The 19978-nt window shown below is 41.0% G+C and overlaps 2 protein-coding genes across 3 annotated transcripts in view; both read left to right on the forward strand.

The window, feature by feature from the left end:
* Positions 1–19978, forward strand: part of wdr27 (WD repeat domain 27) — a 72635-nt gene that overhangs the window by 48078 nt on the left and 4579 nt on the right. The gene's annotated exons all lie outside the window — the stretch shown is intronic.
* thbs2a (thrombospondin 2a) lies at positions 1624–18505 on the forward strand. Of its 2 annotated transcripts, XM_018693242.2 has the most exons (23): positions 1625–1842; positions 2171–2242; positions 2494–3047; positions 3527–3611; positions 5930–6129; positions 7500–7640; positions 7726–7819; positions 8209–8373; positions 9220–9396; positions 9749–9922; positions 10305–10432; positions 10541–10693; positions 11974–12192; positions 12284–12391; positions 12488–12647; positions 12767–12885; positions 12970–13204; positions 14409–14636; positions 14768–15039; positions 15125–15222; positions 15436–15575; positions 16425–16455; positions 16804–18505. In XM_018693242.2, the coding sequence occupies exons 2-23, from the start codon at positions 2176–2178 to the stop codon at positions 16805–16807; spliced, it is 3552 nt and encodes a 1183-aa protein (XP_018548758.1). In that variant the 5' UTR covers positions 1625–1842; positions 2171–2175; the 3' UTR covers positions 16808–18505. The 2 variants fall into 2 exon arrangements, with proteins under 2 accessions (XP_018548759.1, XP_018548758.1); XM_018693243.2 differs by lacking the exon at positions 16425–16455 and having other exon boundaries at positions 1624–1842.

Below are 19978 nucleotides of genomic sequence, written 5' to 3' on the forward strand. Positions count from 1 at the left end.
CTTTGGATAAAACTACAATCACAGTTTCATTTCCACTGCCTCCATGCCATAGTTCTGCACTTTAAAAAAGTGATGTCTTATCTGAACTATTTTCTACTCCTCTACTCAGTACTATTGCTTGTCATAAGTAAAAGTGGCTAAATGCAGATAGTAGAAATGAAAGATATCAACTGAGGCAAAGTGATGACAGTAATTATATTCTCAGAATAATGGTTATTCTATTTTAAAAAGTCTCCTATTGAAAATCTACAAGTATTTATAAAAGTCTGCTTTATAATTTGCATACATATCCAATTAGAAGTGACCTTCAGATTCAGCTTTATACTAAAACAGCCTTTGAAAACTTATTTCTTCCATAACTGACATTCTAACTTTGATGGTTAATGATTTAATAGGAACATATTCAAACTGATTAAAACTCATCCTGAGAAACTACAACTGACAGTTGCACTACCACATTTAGTGAGTGCAAGTCTGTGGACTATCTCAACTTTTTCCAGCCCTGACAGTTTTAATCTGATGTTCTCTGGTCACTGCAGAATGCTTCTATCATCAGCGAGCATCATTATATTCTTGTATGTCCGATTAACCATCCACTACTGTTTCCAATTTCTGTCAGGTTAGTGAATCAGTGTTGTTGAAAGGCAATCGCCCCAATTGGTAAGAAACTGTCTGTTCTTCCCCCGTCCCCTCCTTCTTTTCCTCTAAATGGAATGCACATTTCCAATTGACGTAAACCATCCCTGAGACGGATCCTATTGGTACACAAAGGCTTACCCACATCCAACCCTATGAGCCCTCTACAGGGCTCCAAGAATGAGACGTATCAGCTTTTCTTTCCCTGACACCGCAGCAGGGAAGCCTTGGCAAACCCCAGACAATCTCCAGACGCAAGACACTGCTTGCCAGCAAAGTGGAAGCATCCAAAGTATCTATTGTATTAGAGGTCATTTTCGTGTTCTTTTTTTGTCTCACATTGCAGACATAGCTGGAATTCTCACTTTGAGTGACTGATATTTTGCAAGTTTTGAGTTGTTACACTGTTTTAGTCAAAATCCTTTTACTCATTTATTCCAAATCTTTATTTTTTTGCTTGTATACAGTTATTTCTTTAAAAAATAACCCTAATATTCAGGAAGCTTTGTCAGAATGGGTGGTCAAAGCTCTGTTTTATACCCCACAACTCTCACAATTAATTTAGATTCTGCTGTTCTTAATTATACAGCAATACAATTACGAAGTGCGCCCACTGCTGCTGCCGCTATTTAATTTGGTTTAGTTTATCAGCATAACTTTGTCCCTCCAGAGACAGCCCCCCCCCCCATCTCTCTTCCCCAGTGAAAGTGAATCAGCTCCAGACACAGTGGGAAGGTGGGTTTGATAGGGAGGGGGTGGTGGGCATCACGGTGCGGGAGACACAAGAGGGGAGGAGGGGTCACGAATCCCCCTTCATACCAGTCTGAGTGTGTGTGTGTGTGTGTGTGTGTGTGTGTGAGCACGGGTAAGAAAATTACGCCATCGGAAGATAATTATGTAACTCTGTCTCTTAACAACCGATCACAAACGGTTCATACCCAAAAGACTTTGATTGACAGGCTTTCTGTGAGCCTGTATATAAGAGGAGGGAGGTGAGTGCCTCAGTCACTGTTGTGCCTCAAGTCCTCCAGACTGTGGATGTAGTGAACCAAAGTGGACTTTACGATTTTTACGCACGGGTTTTATAGGAGATACCACTTCTCATTCATTTAACCAGCGACTCAAATCATCAGAGAGGCTTCCTTTTTTAATTCCTTGTCGGATATCTGACTGAATTAAAAACTCAGAACTGCATTCATTCGTCAGGTAAGCACAGCAGCCTGTTTATCTTTGAACTTTTCTATGTGTAGAAGTTACGTCTTAAACTTGACGTTAAATGTAAAAAAGCTAATCGCGATTTTATTCCTTAACAATCAATATGCAAAAGAGTGTCTTTGTGTGGTGCTGTTAACGGTTTAGTGTAGCTGATTTTATCTTCTATTATAGCGTTATCATCTCGCTTCATTTTTTTTTCGAATTATTCACTGGGTAACTGGGTCACTCAAGTGCAAAGTCAACATTTGAGATGGACCCAGGACACGGAAAAAAACAAGTGTCTCATGTCTCAAAAAAACATTTCTGTTGTGTTTTGAAGGAGATATGATACTCAGGAGAAGTCTCTTCTTGCTGCTCTTATCGTTTAATTTCCTCCACGCATTACCTCAAGGTAAGTGGAAAATCTGGAAATGTGTAAATGGCTGTAATGCTGACTGATAATAATTAATAGTAATAATAATAGTTATTAAAACAATTATTTTGATTATTTAAAGTAACTCAATGCTAACTTGAGGTGCAATCATCCATTTCAAGATGAAACTGAAAACTAACCCCCCCAGACATTTTTCCATTTCTTTGCCATTTGCCATCATTTCTTTGTCTTAAAATAGTGACTCTTCTTTTCCCTTGTCTAATTTCTAGATGGTGAACAGGAGGACGAGACATCCTTTGACTTGTTTGAAATCAGCCAAATCTCACGCAAAACTCTGGGGGCCAAACAGTTCCGGGGCCAAAACTCAGACATACCCGCTTACCGCTTCATCCGCTTTGACCACCTACCCCCAGTGAGCCCCCCCATACTAAAACAAATACTACGTCAGATCCAAAACAATGAGGGCTTTGTGTTTGTGGCCAGCATACGCCAGGACCGCGCCTCACGGGGCACCCTGATTGGTTTGGAGGGCCCTGATGGCCGGCGGCAGTTCGAGATTGTGTCCAACGGAAGGGCCAACACACTGGACCTGGTGTACTGGGTGGATGGCTCACAGAATGTGGTTTCGTTCGAGGATGTGGACCTGTCTGACTCGCAGTGGAAGAATATCACCCTTCATGTTCATGGGGAAAATGCAAACCTGTTTGTGGGCTGCATCCTGATAGACAGCTTCATTCTGGATGAGCCCTTCTATGAGCACCTGCGGGCTGAGGGAAGCCGCATGTATGTTGCAAAGGGATCCATCCGGGAGAACCACTTCAGGGTAAGGCCGAGACTATGGCTTTTTGGCAGCTGGAGACGGATTTCCCAGGATACGGAAGCTTTACTTGCCTTTGTACTCCAGTTCCTTTGTGAACTGACCCTACAATGTTTTGTCACCTCTCAGAAGTTACTAGAAACAAAACTGTGGTCTGCACTAAGCTTATAATAGATGCTCGTTTTAAACAACTGTTTCCAGAAGTAGAGACATACTCCCTCTTTAAAGTGAGGCAGAGTGGCTCAGTGTAGCCTGGTCCTTCTGTGTGGAAAGGACTCCAAATTTAGACTCTAAATTGCCCCTTGTGAGTAAAAATGAGTGTGAATGTGTGTGAAAAGGTCAAGAGTGAACGTCTATACTCCTTCCTTGTGCATACTTGAATAGGAATTAGTGGGTATAGAAAATCTTCTGAAGTATGTGAAAGTAGCCAAAATATATAAATGAGACTGTGACTGCAGTGACATGTATCTTTTCTTACCAAACAGGGCCTTCTGCAGAATGTGCGTTTCATCTTTGACACCCCAGTGGAAGACGTCCTCCTGAGCAGGGACTGTGAGGTCACTAAGCAAGGTAAGGGTGGTTATCTTTAAGATGTTTAAACCAGTGTTCACCCTAAAGCTCCTCTTTTTTGTGTGATTTTCATAATCCAAAAGATGAGTCAAAATAATTATATTTGCAAACTGTTTCAAGCTCGATACCTTGCAGATGTGATTTGGAAACTCATTCACATGCGATCCTCTAAAGCATGGTATCTGTGTTTTGTTAAATATCAACCACAGCAACTTTCCAGACCAAACAGTTTAGCATTCCCAGTTGACTTCCCTTTGTATGAATTTTTTTAAGTGGGTCAGAAAGCTTGCAGATTTGATATGTGGCAAGATCTCCCACCATTACTTCATATTTACGGAAACAGCAGTGTTGTTGCAGTGGCTTGAGGTCGAGCAGTGTGCGTGGTGAACAAAAGGAGATACAGATGCTTACATTTATTTCCTTTGGCAGTGGACTCAGGATAATGCCCTGGGAAAGAAAATAGAAAAGAGAAAGTGAATGCTATACTGCAGTGGGGAGCTTCCACTTCCAGCTGCACACACAAACACACACACACACACACAAAGTGAAGTCATGAATTGGCTGATTGGGTTGCTTTTCTCAGCTGAATCTTTTCTCTCATGAGGAATAGTACCTCGTGATCCTCAGCGGGGCTCACGCGAAGAGTGGCTGCAACTAAAAAAACACAGATATCTGAGTAAATATTTAGCGAATCATCCTTTACTTAAAGTTAAAGGGTCAGCAGATCTGGAAACGTTGTCTTTGGTTTGCCGTGATAAAGCAAATCCATATGTTTGTGGGTGATAGAGCAGTTGTTGCATTTCTGTTGCCACAAGCAGTGTTTAATTGCAGCTGAATGAGTTTATTTGTTTAACAAATGTCACCAAGACCTGGAAATTCTCCTGCATGCTGGCTGGTGCCAGTCGAGGTTCTGCAATGGTGGCAGTTTTAATGCCAAAAGTCACTCATAAACCCACACAACCCACACTTATAAAAGCTGTCATGTTGGACATTAATGAGCAGTGTTAAACCTACACAAGTTTTTGCTCCCTTTTTAATTCCTTCCTCTATCTGTTAAGAGAAAACAGAGAATGTCTATCAAGGAGAGAAGAATGTGTAAATGCTTTCACAGACGAGCTACCACGCGTTCACACGCACACACAGTGTGAACCCCTCCTGAGATTTGAATGAATCCAGCAGACTGAAAAGGAAAGAAAACATAGCGCTGGCTACAGTGGGACATCATTGGGCAATTTGGATGACTTCTTGATTTAGAGTCCCTGGTCTGCTATTAATCTTCACCAATTTACATAGCAAGAGCCAAACCAGTTGCAGATATGTGCTATGATTTGGCTGAATGACAGGCATTCCATGGAGCTTTGATATGTGTCTTGTGTGTTTGTTTTCGGTCTCACACGTTCATAAAGATCATCATGTTAAAACTGAGATCATTGTTGAGATATACTAACATTTGAGGGGTAAACTGAGGGAATGTAAAGAATAGATACTCACAATTTCATATGGCTTGCTGCCAACTCCACCCCACAAAAGTTGCTCTGTCCTTTGAAATTTACGTTTTTGCCTATCTATGTTTCATAAAGATCACAACTGGCAGAAATGTTACTCTGACCTGTATCTCCTGCTCCAAATTTGCAAACCAGTGCCAAAAAGACTTAACATTTAGCCCTTAAAACCACCCTGCAGTTGAAGATTGCATTCCCTTTCACATTATACACTGAGTCCTCACTGTTAGTAATCAGTGCTAAATTCTGTGACTCACACTCTTTGGATTCTAGTGTGTTGACATCTAGACATCAAGGGTATCTGTGGTGCCTGTGCTACTGATCAGCTGTAAGGGTGAGACCATGAGCTTCATATGCTCCTTGTAAATCCGTCTGTGTGGTCACTCCAGTCTGTTAAGTTCATGTAGGAAGTGTCCACTTATCTAAAAGGTAATGGAGATTTATGACAATGGTGTGGCTTTCTCATCACACAAGGAACACCCAGATTTCAGCTTTTTGAGCTTTGCCGTGCCATGCCCTCCCATCCTCCCACAGTCAACCCTGTTGTCTTCTGCGGTGGAAAGATTTATCATTAACATTTCAAACAGATACATTTTTCAAAACACCGCTGACTAAACATCTGTTTCAGGAAACACAATAAACAATGTAATCACAGCATCGTTGTGATCTTTTGGCCAGCCATGGGAGTACAGGAAATTAATTTCATTCCCTGATCAGAGTCCTTGTGTTTCAATCATCATATCTCTCAAAATTTTGTTTTCCATCACCAGTCTGTGTTGCTCATTCACCCTGATGTCTCTTTTTCTGCCCCTCCAGATGATGCTAATCTTGTGAGCGAAAGCACAGAAATTGTGGATGTGAGTCCCTCCATCACCACAAACATTATAGGTCAGAAGACAGATGAGACGGGCGCTGATATGTGCGAACGCTCTTGCGAGGAACTTAGCACCATGTTCCAGGAGCTCAAAGGCCTTCGTGTTGTTGTCAGTAACCTTATTGATGGCCTGCAAAAAGTGGTAAGTAGCAGACATGACAAATGTGTTAACCTGACTGATTCTCTCTTACATAGTGTAAGTCAACATAATCCTGACTTGTGTTTGTTTTAGAAGCTACTGCCTGTTTGACTGTACTTTACAGGCCAATTTCAGTGATGAAAGTGAAATCACTACAGTCTGTATTTGTGTGAGGGAAGAAAATTAACATTTTGGAGAAAATTGACATTTTAGGAAAATAAATTATATAATTCTCAGTGTGGCAGCCAGGAAGTAAGAGGTTTGAATTAGGTTACTAGGTAACCTACATTGGTTTGAAAGCAAACAGTAAGTAGCCGCAGGGCTGTTTGTAGAGTCGCCTGTGATGGCTGAACCCGTTTGACTCTTGCTATCTGTGGCAGCGTGAGTCAGACAGATTTTATGGCATGTTACATGTGGATATAGGAAGTGTTCCCCTGGCAGCGATAGGGTCCAGTCTAATGTCTGGTTGTGTTTAAACAGCCCATGTGTTTCCTCTGGGAGCCTCCCAGCAATAAGAGAGTCTGGGCATGAACCTTGGGAAAAAAAAAAAACGGCTGGGATGAGAAGGGTCCCTGAGGCTCTTCCAGACCGAGTGGTGTCTTAGATTCTAGTGCTGCACACTGCTGCCTCCCTTTTCCAAGAGGACACACGCGCACACACACACACACACACACACATAATTCTTTGGCAGTAGTTAATCAACTGACAGTTCCCAAGTGTTGAGGAGTCCAGCCAGAAATCCCCTGGTCTCCAATTGGGTTGGAGGTTACAGTGCGCATAGCTAAGCCGCACTTTTCAATGGGCTATTTTCCTAGAAACATTAAAGAACTTTAGAGTTGAGAGCCACATTTTAAAATTCTCATTTTACAAGTATTCTCATTAATACAGTGGAGTAGCTTTTTTGTGTAGGTGTACTTACTTGAGTTAATTGAAGTTTCCTCTGAGGCTCTTTCCCCTCATGAGATATCTCCAAATGATACGACAGCGTCTGCCTCAAAGCGTCACAGGGCTGGAGAGAGTTGTATGTCGGTAGGATGGGTTCAGTGAAAGGATGATAGGATGGAACATTTGGCCTTTAATTATCATGACATGTGTAGTGTAGTGGTAGTGTGTTTCTCAGAGAGTGAGTTTAATGTTTAATGTTATATGATGTGATGAGAATAATATTTAAGTGAGGAACACTAGTTCTACTGGAGCAGGATATACTATTCCTTTTTCCACCTGGTGTAACCTATTAAAGAATCAGCTTGTCCGCAGGTGTATACCTTCACATGCTTAATGTAATGCAGTGTACCTGTATCGTGAGTGTGTCCTAATCATTTCTGACTGATCTCCTTTTCCGACTGCAAATCTGTCTGTTGTTGTATGTTCAGACAGAGGAGAACACAGTCATGAAGGAGGCCCTTGGGAGGATGAAGAACTCTAAAGAGAAAAACATGTGCTGGCAGGATGGCCGCCTGTTTGACGATAAGGAAGACTGGGTTGTAGACAGCTGCACCAAATGTACTTGCCAGGTAGTGCCAACTCATAAGGAAATATATACAGATTCACTGTGGATATCATTGACCCTGATGTTACTCTCATATTCACTGATGGCAGGAGTCCAAGATCGTGTGCCACCAAATTACATGCCCCCCAGTGGCCTGTGCCACCCCCTCATTTTTCGACGGAGAGTGCTGCCCCGTGTGTATGCGTAAGTAGACAGACCTTAGCCAGTGCACCCAGCATATAAACACAATTATTAACACACATGCAGTTTTATGCATGCATGCTATTTTAAATTAATGGTGCAATATGTCATAAAAACAATATTCCACGCTTATTAAATTTTAATACCGCGGGATTGTTGTAGCCAGTTTGTCTTTGTGAGTGAACCACATATTTATAGATCAAAATATAAGACACTCAGAATGGCTACTGTGGGTTTTTGAGATGAGCTCATGTGATAAACAGGCTGACATAAAGAATAAAAACAGTGCAGACATGATCTTTTTCTAGTACTTTTATTATTCTGTTTTGAGTCTTTCTAGCACAAAAAAAGGAACAAAATGTTAACTGTGCTTTTACTTGTTCCACACCAAGATCGTGAGGATGGCTGGTCCCCTTGGTCAGAGTGGACAGAGTGCACAGTCACCTGTGGCACAGGAACTCAACAGAGGGGCCGGTCATGTGATGCAACCAGTAACCCTTGCCCCGGACCTTCTATCCAGACCCGCAAGTGCAGCCTTGGCAAATGTGACAGCCGCGGTGAGGATATTTTTTAAGCAGTTTATCTCACTCAATTTTTATTTAAATAGTTAACATCCAGTAGTGTTGGTGATATTATCATGATCAAAGTATGTGTCTTCCATTGCCATAACTGCACAATAATCTAAAACAAACAGCACGACACATGGGAGGGAGGAACATGATGGAACTCTGGAAAAACTCAGCACTGAGTTAAATATGAGATGAGATACTCCAAATTGCAAAAGACTGAGTTCACGCCTCCATAAATCTGTTGAAAATAGATCCATCTGAGTGAGGCTGAATCCGAGTGAGGAGCTGGATTGCATGGTCGGGTTGCAGGGTGTGCCCAGTCAAAGTTAATTCCAAATAAATCACGGGCTGAGAGGGTTTTCCACAGTGCAATGACTCACCACTGCCTGCCATGATAAAAATATAAAATACTAATGCATTCAATCATTAAATGTACCATAAATGAGGTGAGGTGTTAGGAGGTTTCTCTAGATTTGTCCTGGATGCTGAAACCAATGAACTGGGTGTTTGATAAATTGCAGGATTAGCATTTGTTATTGCTTGCAGCTAACATTACACGCCATCTGTGTGAGTGACAGAATCAGTTTAACCACTAGAGGATAGTTTACCCACAGTGACATAAATGCTGACGCAAGCGTCTTAGTACATCTTTGAAAGTGAGCCATCGTCGCCAACATCACACAGTGTTTACTTGTAGAAAATGTGGCTGTCATTTTTTTTACTTTTGCAAATTATACATGTCTGTAACTATTTGACTAAATGGAAGTCTAGAGGATAATACATGACATGTGTTTTCTTGGTCCCTGCCTGATATGTTTGATGTTTGATACTCAGTTCGCCAGGACGGTGGGTGGAGTCTGTGGTCGCCATGGTCGTCCTGCTCAGTGACCTGCGGAGAAGGACAGATCACCAGGATACGACACTGCAATGCTCCTGTGCCGCAGCTGGGGGGCAAAGACTGCGAAGGAAGTGGGAGAGAGACTCAGCGCTGCACTGCCAAGCCGTGTCCCAGTGAGTATTTCAGTCTGTGAGGGGATCATTCAACAGCAGCATCTCCATTACAGCAGCTAGTGTCCGTGTCAAACAACCAGATTTCCTCGTGCCTCATGGTTCCCTTGAGGCAACATTCCCCATGTGTTTTGACCTCCTGTCTGTCTGTCAGGAAATGTTGACCCAAATCAGCTCAGTATGTTTTCTCTGTTAGTATTAAGTTCCAGGCTTCTGACTCTTGCTGCTTTTCACATTTCAGACTTTGAATGTTGACATACTTTTATGTAGAAATACAGAGCTTGAAATATCTGTTGAATGAAATGCTTGATGTCAACGATTGAACCTCTGAACATCTGTCCCTGTGTATTTTTAGTTGATGGTGGTTGGGGTCCTTGGTCTCCATGGGCAACCTGTTCAGCAACATGCGGAGGGGGGGTCAAAACACGGATGCGTGAGTGCAACAGCCCTCAACCCCAGCATGGCGGCAAGAAGTGTATCGGGGAGGCCAACGACAGTGACAGCTGTAACAAAAAAGACTGTCCTATTGGTGAGCATCAGTTAGAGATGGCCCTGCTGGTCAGTCCACCACTTTGGTCCAGACTTAAGTATGAGACATTCATGGTCCCCAGAGGATGAATCTTACTGATGCTAATTATTCCCTGACTTTTCCTCCCATGCCCCCATTAGATCATGTTTTGTTTGTTTCTTTGTAATTTGGGAGAATCAATCGTTTAGAGTCTGGACTTAAAGGTCATATTATAAATGCATGTCCCAGCTGGTGGAGCTTTATCTTGAAGCATCAAGTTCAGATAAAAACCATTACAAATTAAAGTTGAATCATTTGGAGACACACTATAGAGATTTGTCAAGCAATGTTTAAATCAATTTCCCTTGTTTGTATCCATTCTTGTCATCTAAATCCTTTGCAGATGGCTGTCTGTCTAACCCATGCTTTGGGGGAGTGGACTGCAACAGCTCTCCAGATGGATCCTGGGAGTGTGGCCCATGCCCTGCCGGTTTCCGCGGAAATGGTACCCACTGTGAAGACATTAATGAGGTAAAAGTTCCTGTTTTTCTTATACGCATCCACAAGACTTGTACTCCAGAGTTCATTCAGCTAACAGTTTGTTTGTATTTTACTGATGCTTTTCTTTCCCTCCTCCAGTGTGATATGGTGTCTGATGTTTGCTACAAAGTGAGTGGAACGCAACGCTGCGTCAATACTGATCCAGGTTTCCACTGCCTGCCCTGTCCAAAGCGCTACAAGGGCACCCAGCCTTTCGGTATGGGTGTGGAGGCTGCCAAGAAGAACAAACAGGTGAGCTGGAGCTACTCTCATTCAGCACCAATAACAGACTATCGATTGGATGCCATTCAAATACCCTTTGGAGAATTGAGAACCAAATGTGGTAAAGGAAAGGATACTATGTGGGCTTGTAGCTCCAGGTAGATTTTCAGAAGCAGTTATGTGGATTTTTCTATGTCAGATCCAAATTTATGAATGATGGAAGCAGCAGCTTGGGTGATTTATAAGCCTCATTCTTGCAGTGAGAATGTTTGCACAGTGCTGGAGGGGAGGCCCTGGGCCACCATATATGATCGTGACTTACCTTGACCAAAAATCAGCAGGCAGAGTGAGAGAAGGGAGAACTGGATGACCTTTAACAACAAACATATGTTTAACATCTCCAGTACTTCCACTGAAGCAGTTCTTTATGCTGTATTTTTACTGTAAATGTAGGACAGATCTGTGCTGATCTGTTTATTCAGTCACATATTATATGAGGCTTTTGTCTTGCTTTTGCTCTACCCACTCAATCTTTAAAACAACTTCCACTTTCCACTTCATATATGTCACAGTAACTACTTGAGTGGAACACACAGTTTCCTGCACCCTTGTGATCATTGAATTTACATAGTCCCTGGAAAACTGAAAAACTTGCCGTGCCACTCTGACCCGCACTTGCATAACATCCCTCATGGAGCACTTTGTCACTCTTTGGTTTCTGCAGCTGCTTGTCTTTGATTTGATGCCCCAATTTCACTAATTGATTTGGGAAAAAGGGAATTGTCTCATCACTGGCATTAAGGGGCTTCATTTCACAGTTTTGATCAAAGGCCTGTTCTTGCTGTCACTTTCTGCTCTATGAGCTCATGGAGTGGCATCCAAACTGGAGTTATTCTTCATCCTCTGGTAATGAGTGGCAGCTGTGAATATCTTACGCTGCAATAAAGGGGTAACAGCGGGTCATAGTGGGATATGCGATGGATTATGTTGGATTTCATAAAATCAAGTGTGCCCAGAAATGCCCTGCATTTTGGCTTGGTCAAGAATCTCTCCATTAACCCCTCACTTCATTTAAGAGTAGCCCTCAGATTGGAGTGACCCTCCAAAAAGAAAGCTATAAGGAGTAGTGGTGAAATAAATACTCTTGACTTGAACATGTCTTCAGGAGCTGACAAGAAACAAGAAAAGACTGATGACAAGGGCATGGAGAGCCATATTTTTTTTTCTTTTTCGGGCAGAGCATAGTTTCTTTGATGTTGGATGTAGTCAAATTTCACAATACATTTTCAACTGCCCTTTTTTTTCTTTAGGTGTGTGAGCCAGAGAACCCATGCAAGGACAAGACCCACAATTGTCACAAATATGCTGAATGTATCTACATCAGCCACTTCAGTGACCCAATGTACAAGTGTGAGTGTAAGACCGGTTACGCTGGAGATGGCTTCATTTGTGGAGAAGACTCAGACTTGGATGGCTGGCCTAATCAGAACCTTGTGTGTGGAGCCAACGCCACTTACCACTGCAAGAAAGTACGTCATTGAGCGTTGTCATCTTATTTGATGTAGCCTATCCTGTAGTGAATCTAAACGAAAACCTCTGAATTGAACACTGCTATTTCAGGATAACTGCCCTAGCCTTCCCAACTCTGGACAAGAAGACTTTGACAGAGACGGTCAAGGAGATGCTTGTGACAAAGATGACGACAATGATGGAATTCTAGATGAAAGGGTACAAGAGTCTTTACCACATGGACATAATGTTATTTTATGATCTGATTTATTTTAATAAAAAAAATTCCTAACAAATATGTACTTTCCACCACAGGACAACTGTCCCCTTCTTTTCAATCCTCGTCAGTTCGACTTTGACAAGGATGAAGTTGGTGACAGATGCGACAACTGTCCCTATGAACACAACCCTGCTCAAATAGACACTGACCACAACGGAGAAGGAGACGCCTGTGCAGTGGATATTGATGGAGATGGTAAAACAAGCCTGTTTTATCAAAATACTGTAATCACTCTGCCTAGGGCAGCTAATTATTATACTTATACCTTGAATTCTCAGGAAAATGAAATGTCATCAACTGCCTTTTTTTCTCAGAAATTTTGAATGAGAACGACAACTGCCCCTATGTGTACAACACTGACCAGAAGGACACAGACATGGATGGAGTTGGTGACCAGTGTGACAACTGTCCATTACTGCACAATCCTGACCAGGTACTGCACCACACTGTGTATAATGACACATTCCAGTAAGTGTAGGTACAGGAAGCGGTTAACATCTTTGTATTTATCCAACAGACTGATGTAGACAATGACCTGGTTGGAGATCAGTGTGACAATAACCAAGACATCGATGAGGATGGCCATCAAAACAACCTGGACAATTGCCCCTATGTGGCCAATGCCAATCAGGCTGACCATGACAAGGATGGCAAAGGAGACGCGTGTGACTATGACGATGATAATGATGGTATACCTGACGACAAGGACAACTGCAGACTAACACCCAATGCAGACCAGCTGGATTCTGATGGTGAGGATGTAGAATGTAAAGGGGTTTAACGTTCTCTGCATTGATTACATGCCATGTGCTTTTGAGTCATGTGTGAATCTACCTGTTGATGTGAGTAATGCAGAAATGTCAGGGCAGAGGTGCTGAATTTCCCATCTTGACTGCAAATTACTTGTGGTAGCATTTGAGTCAAAGGTAGCTAACTTCATACTAACCAACAGATTTTGTGCTTTGTTATGTGTAATCTGTAGTGTGGTTTTCAGTCAAAATATGAGCAGTAAGTGCACAAAATCAACAAAACAACATGAGAAAATGTTTTGTTGAAAATATTATATAGTAAGTAACAGCATACTAGTTTTACATAAAGACATACATACATTATGACATATGGAAAGTGAAAGTTTATTCTTAAAAAAATAATCTCAGCACAACAGCCACTCACTCTCTGTCATTTTGTACTCATTACCCAGTGATGTTCACAGTTTGTTAGCAATTAGGCGAAGGTGTGAAATAGGGAGGCTGTGGAAAGAGTCAATGACTGGGTTGGCATGGGTGATGTCATTCTGCATGACTTCAGTGGCACACGCCAGGCTGTGAAGTTTTATTTCCTTTAGGCTTCGCTCGTGATTAATCCACAGTACCAAATTTAAGCAGGGTTACCTGGAGTTTGCACAGCTGTCTGTAACTGGAAACAGACCACCAAGGAGGAAGGCTGTGGACACTGATGCTTTCACACTCCTCACAGCTCATCAGATGGCGTTTATTTGATAGAATCATTTTAGCCCCTTGTGCAATAACAAAGATGATGACAGAAAGCAGCAAGCTACCTCCACACAGTGGCCTTCATTAGCCACTGGCATCCTTTCCACTGTGTACTCCTGGCCTACAGTCTGGCTCTAATAGACTTCAGGCCTCAGATAGTTACAAGTATCAGTGGAAGTTGTCACAGCATGAAAAGATGGCTGACTTGCCTTAGTAGACTTGGCAAAGCCAGTTTTCTGGGAGGGATTGCTATTTATTCCATTCATTTTTAATATTAACTTGGAGGAGATCCCCAACACTCGCTGCAGTGGGAGTATTATGACACTCACATTAGCTGCCATAGACATTTTTCCAACCTATTGAAAAATATAGTTTATGTCATGCATGTCCAATTTAAATCAGGTCAGACCTATTTGTTTGATTTTTTTGTTTGTTTGTTTATTTGTTTTGTTTTTTTTAACAGGCGATGGAAGAGGCGATGCCTGCAAAGATGATTTTGACAATGACAATATCCCAGACATTCTTGATGTGTGTCCCGAGAACAATGCCATCAGTGCCACAGACTTCAGAAAGTTCCAGATGGTCCACCTGGATCCTAAGGGAACCACTCAAATTGATCCTAACTGGGTGGTCAGACACCAGGGCAAAGAGTTGGTCCAGACTGCCAACTCTGACCCAGGCATTGCAGTAGGTGAGCAGCACACATGTTTCCTCTCAAACAACCTTTCTGTGTTAATTTTCTGCTTTTTAAAAGATTTGGAACTCCATTTGACTGCAGAGAGTCCTCACATTTAGTGTCACATTTCTCTCACACCATCACAGGTTTTGATGAGTTCAATGCTGTGGACTTCAGTGGAACGATGTATGTAAACACAGACAGAGATGATGACTATGCAGGCTTTGTGTTTGGCTACCAGTCGAGTGGGCGCTTTTATGTAGTGATGTGGAAGCAGATCACACAGACTTACTGGGAGGACAAGCCCTCCAAGGCCTTTGGCATCTCTGGCGTTTCACTCAAAGTCGTCAACTCGACCACTGGCACCGGAGAAAACCTCAGGAATGCTTTGTGGCACACGGGCAACACTCCCGGACAGGTGGGCTGAGGTCTAAAGACTGTTAGGTCTGTTTTAAAGGCTGTAGCAGTATTAATGTTAAGTACTGTTAAACTATTTCACATAGGTGCGTACTCTGTGGCACGACCCCAAAAACATTGGTTGGAAGGATTACACAGCCTACAGGTGGCATCTCATCCACAGACCAAAGACTGGTTTTATTAGGTAAGAAACAAAGTTGACCAGGAGGAAAAAGGAATTGGTGAAATGTTGTACACACAGCAAAGGTGATAAAGGTATACAAGGGGGTTGGAGATTAAGGTACAAATGGCCAGCTGTCAGTCACTGGAGTAGTGATAGAATAGTGAATATGCTTTACATTCATGAGCACCATAATCTCACCACATTAAAAGGTTCACGTTTGTCCTGTATTTTCAGGGTTGTGGTCTATGAAGGTAAACAGATCATGGCTGACTCAGGACCAATTTATGACAAGACGTTTGCTGGAGGAAGGTTAGGCTTGTTTGTCTTCTCGCAAGAGCTGGTGTTCTTCTCGGACCTCAAGTATGAGTGCAGAGGTTAGTACAAACACTTTCATCACTTCAAAGTTATAACCACAAATGTTTCTGTGACGTGTATGCATGTATCATATTAAATTTCAAAAACAGAAACTTGAGACTGCTAAGACTTGTACACTAAACCTCATGCACCTACATTAATGCATTAGGGGAAAGTGTTACATACATTTGGAAGTAGTTTATCAATCTAGCCAGAGCCGTATTAGAATTTTTTAACATCAGCAGACAATAGCAGCCATTATCATGTTTACAATATGTAGATATCCACGTATAATTTCTTTTCATTTGTTTGATTGCATGTTTAGAAAAATTATTTGCAACTGTAGAATATTGCAAACAAACCCAGGGAAAGTGCAATGAATGCTTTTGTTACAACTGTCAGACGCCAAATGATATTTCGTAGTTGATATCACGCTGTAATTCCTACATTTGTCCATGTTAGGGAGCTGTTCCAGGCTCATTAAATCCCCTGGCATTTGAGCTGGTTAATGAATGAAGTTAAATCATAAATTAAGACACACTAAACTTCTTTGTGGAGTTGGGAAGCGAGGTCAGATCATTCAGTCACAAAAGTAGAGGTTAGCTGTTTTTCTAACTGTTTTTCAAACAAATGCAGTACCTCTAGAAATGAAAGCATCAAGTGCTTTAATGAAATAAATATGGTGTGGTTGCTACAGTGTGTGTGTTTGTTTGTGTGTATACTGTATGTATGTGTTTGTAATACAGGCACATACATGGGTCGCGTATGTGAACATATACAAAGATCAGAAAATGAGGAGGAAAATCTTCTCCATGTTTGAATGATGTGAATAAATTCTTTAAACCTTCAACATCTTTTTCAAATCTCAGATAAGCCGGAGTTGCCAACAGTGTTCACAAGGTAATGATGAGAGGAGTTACGTGTTGTGTGTCGGCTAAAGCAAGAAAAAGAGTCACGCTATGTTTCTGCTTGTCAGCTTGTCCACGTACAATGCCCCAGATGCATTGTGAAAAGCCTTGTGTGTTGGTCCAAGGATTTCAGATCTTCTGTTGAGTGCTAAATGGTGGAAAATGAGCCTGCAGCCTTTTCACAATCACAGCCACGTTACTGCAGACACGCTTTTTGACGCACACAATGCACATGTTGTTGCTGCACTCTGGCACTTTAACTGTGTGAATCTCATTGAGCGTCTTAGCTTTGATTATAAATGTGGCGGTAATGGAAGTTATTTTCTCAATCTTTCCGCAGATAACTGAATCAAGTCGGATAGAAAAACATCAAGACAAGAATCTCTCAAGTAAACATTACATCATTGCTAAATCCATTTCAACGTAAATGAGACTTTCCATACTTTTCCATGTTTTGCCTTTATCCATCCACTGGAGAGGAAACCATGGCCGATTTCAGTTTTCCTGGTGACTTATATACATTTCCCAAGCTGGGAAAGAGAAACTGATGGGAGTTTTTGTAAAAAAAAAAAAAAAAAAAACGTTCTGCAGAATATACAATTATAACTAGTTTACCTATGTCTACATTTTAAAGGATCCATTGTACAACCACTTACATGTTGTATGTGCTTTCCAGCAGTCTCTTACTTTCTACAACTTGTAAGTGACTCGGTTCTTCTGTCTTTAATATGTTTCCTTCTGTTTGGGATTAAGAGGTTAAGATTAAGAGATCATATGGTGTCTGACAAACATAAACTTTAACCAAAACATAATCATTTAGCTGTCTCAAGTTCATTACTATTCCTCTTCATTCTCTTCATCTTTAATGTGTTTTTTTTTTAATGGAGAACTTGATTGAATGATTTAAACAAGCCATTTTAGTAAGTGCCAAAGATGTTTATACTAAGTCTGTATAATAATTCCTTTTGTAAATTATTTATGCCCTGCTTGTTTTGTTTGTTTGCATTTTATGACTGTAAATAATTATTTATTTGTTTACACTGACAAAACACATAATTGAATATCACAAGCATCAAGATAACACATTATAGTATTGCAAGTTTTTTTAGGGTGTTGTGGTGCACTTCCTTTACTTGTTAGTTTTTCAATTCTTTAAGACAAACTGTAGTGTAAGGCTTTGGAAAGGATAAACATCAGCTGCTTTTTAAATAATCACCTACATAAACACCACATGTGTTTATGTATGTAATGGTAGCTGCCAGAGAGTTAATTCTGGTGGGATGTATATGTTAAAAAAGCCACTGTGTTTATTTCCATAGCTGTCCAGACAGGGCCTCATTGTCCTCAAAGTGATATATCACTTTGCTACACGTGGAACATTTTTCAGTTCTCATATTCTGCATCTATAGGAGCTTAGTAATGATCCATCACTAAAATTGGCTGCAGATTGGGCACTGTAGTAAGAACCCCTTTCTTACTTAATTTTAAAATACCATTTATCTGTAATACAGCTACAAAGAAAAATGAATGTAGATCAAGGTGATAACATCAATTTGAAAATATGACTTAAATTGAACTTCAGTTTAAGTGCCTGACAGCCAGTAAATTTAATGTTGTGTACCAAGCACAGAGTGACATATCACATCAACAGCTGAGAGTGATGGAGTCATGAGGACAAAGTGCAGTGAAAACATTTTATACAAATTACTTTTTCATTCATATGCTTGTCAGAAATATCACTTGTGGATGTTGTGAAACTTTCCAGTGCTGGCTGAAAAGGAATCCAGATGAAGGTCTCTAAAAACAAAGTGTGACTGTGTGACTGTAAAGTGTGGATCGAGAACGTGTTAGTGCACAACCTTGTTGTCGTCGTAGTCTGTGTAGCATCCATGTTCTTTCGTGTTTCCCTCCTGTTCATTTTGTTGAGAGTTTGCAATGCACAAAATGTAAATGTTTTTGTATACTTGTGTTGTTAGATATACATTTTCTACAAACATTAGTGTAAGATTGTTCTGTTTCATAAATAAATCACTTGTACACCATTCTGCTGATAATGTACATGAGGATTGACAGGTATCCCATTATAATTACTGTCATATAATTCCTTTTAACTGACATTAATATAAAATACTAGCTAAAATTCATTTCTATTTTTTTATGATTGTCCGCAAATGCCACAAATGGACAAAATCCAAGATTTGCATTGCACAGTCTCTTAAAACTTTCTTGTCTGTGGCTGTCCCTGTCCCTCTGATGATGTGAATCTTTAAATACTTGACAGAAAAATGTAGTTTGGTCTTTTTCAAAGGTTTATTAATTCTCATAAACAACTGGTCACTGTAGTTTTTAGTAAATCTTACTCAGCCAGAAATGAATTGTAAAATCGTCAGTGACTATTTTCAGCAGCGGATTAATACAAGACGAAAATGCTTGCTCATTGTGACACGTATTTTATGAAAGTGAAGAAACATTAGAAATGTAACTTCGAAGAAAGGTGTGCTCAGACATATGTCAACAGTTGTAATAATTTGTGTCATATAATAATATTAATTCAACTATTTATGGCATTCATATTTTTTCTCATAAAGGCCTCCCTCTTTTCAACTTAAAAGAATGTCAGTCTCTCTCCACTACAAGTTCAGTTCCTCAAATACCCTTTATAGCTAAATAAAATTAGAAAGAGGTTTTTGTGATAATGTACACTCGAGTCTGCAGAATCTTATGGTATCAAGAGATTAAAAGGTTTTGTCTGTGGTTTTTCACCATACCATCTGTCTCACAGTGCAGAAACCAGGGAGTGAAGGGGTTAAGTAAACGATGGCGAGGCCAGGAAAAAAATGCGCTATTAGGGAAAATAGGGAAGTCAAAACCTTGCTCTCGTAGCTCTGTGGCAGAGATATTTGGGTTGAGGCTCTTGGAATTGTCCACGTGGCGCACACCAAAGATTGGCTATATGGGTCTGGCACTGGCAGCTGGTTTCAAGCCCAGAGCACGTTCCAGGGTGGTTCATACAGCTTTGCCAAAGGATGTCAATGTGTGACACAGTAAACCAGCATTTTCTGCTGAGGCGAGTATTTAGCAACCAGCTAGCATTTTAAAAGGATGAATAACCTCAAGCAAACTGGCTGCAATTAGCTAAAAGAACATCAAGAAAAGTTCACTTTCACAAGTATATATATATTTTTTCAGAACAGTCACAAGGTGAGCAGTTTGGATTGGCTCCAAGGATGAGATAATCTTTGCTGAATGAGTTAAAGATCAAATAGTCTTGTGTTGGCGTGTATTTATTCAGAGGTATGAATGTGGAGTTCAGCACCAGATTGTCAGTTTTAACAGCACACAGAGACACACAGAAAGCTGAGGTTGGATGGGGAAGCCTCTTATTCAAATACAAGTTTAAAAGGAGAAGTGCTCTGTGTGTGATGTTCCCCAGTGGTGTGAAATACCAGCCCGTTCCATGCTGGGCTGCTGTAACTATAGACAATATTCTGCTCGCTGACTTTCTCCTCTCCACT

The sequence above is a fragment of the Lates calcarifer genome, linkage group LG16_LG22 (genome assembly GCF_001640805.2).
Source record: "Lates calcarifer isolate ASB-BC8 linkage group LG16_LG22, TLL_Latcal_v3, whole genome shotgun sequence".
NCBI classification, from domain to species: domain Eukaryota; kingdom Metazoa; phylum Chordata; class Actinopteri; family Centropomidae; genus Lates; species Lates calcarifer.

Coding starts and splice junctions, on each gene's coding strand:
- thbs2a (XM_018693242.2), top strand. CDS start 2,176: ATGATACTCAGGAGAAGTCTCTTCTTGCTGCTCTTATCGTTTAATTTC. Junction 10,433..10,540: donor ACTGTGAAGACATTAATGAG/GTAAAAGTTCCT, acceptor TCCCTCCTCCAG/TGTGATATGGTGTCTGATGT. Junction 13,205..14,408: donor AGACCAGCTGGATTCTGATG/GTGAGGATGTAG, acceptor TTTTTTTAACAG/GCGATGGAAGAGGCGATGCC.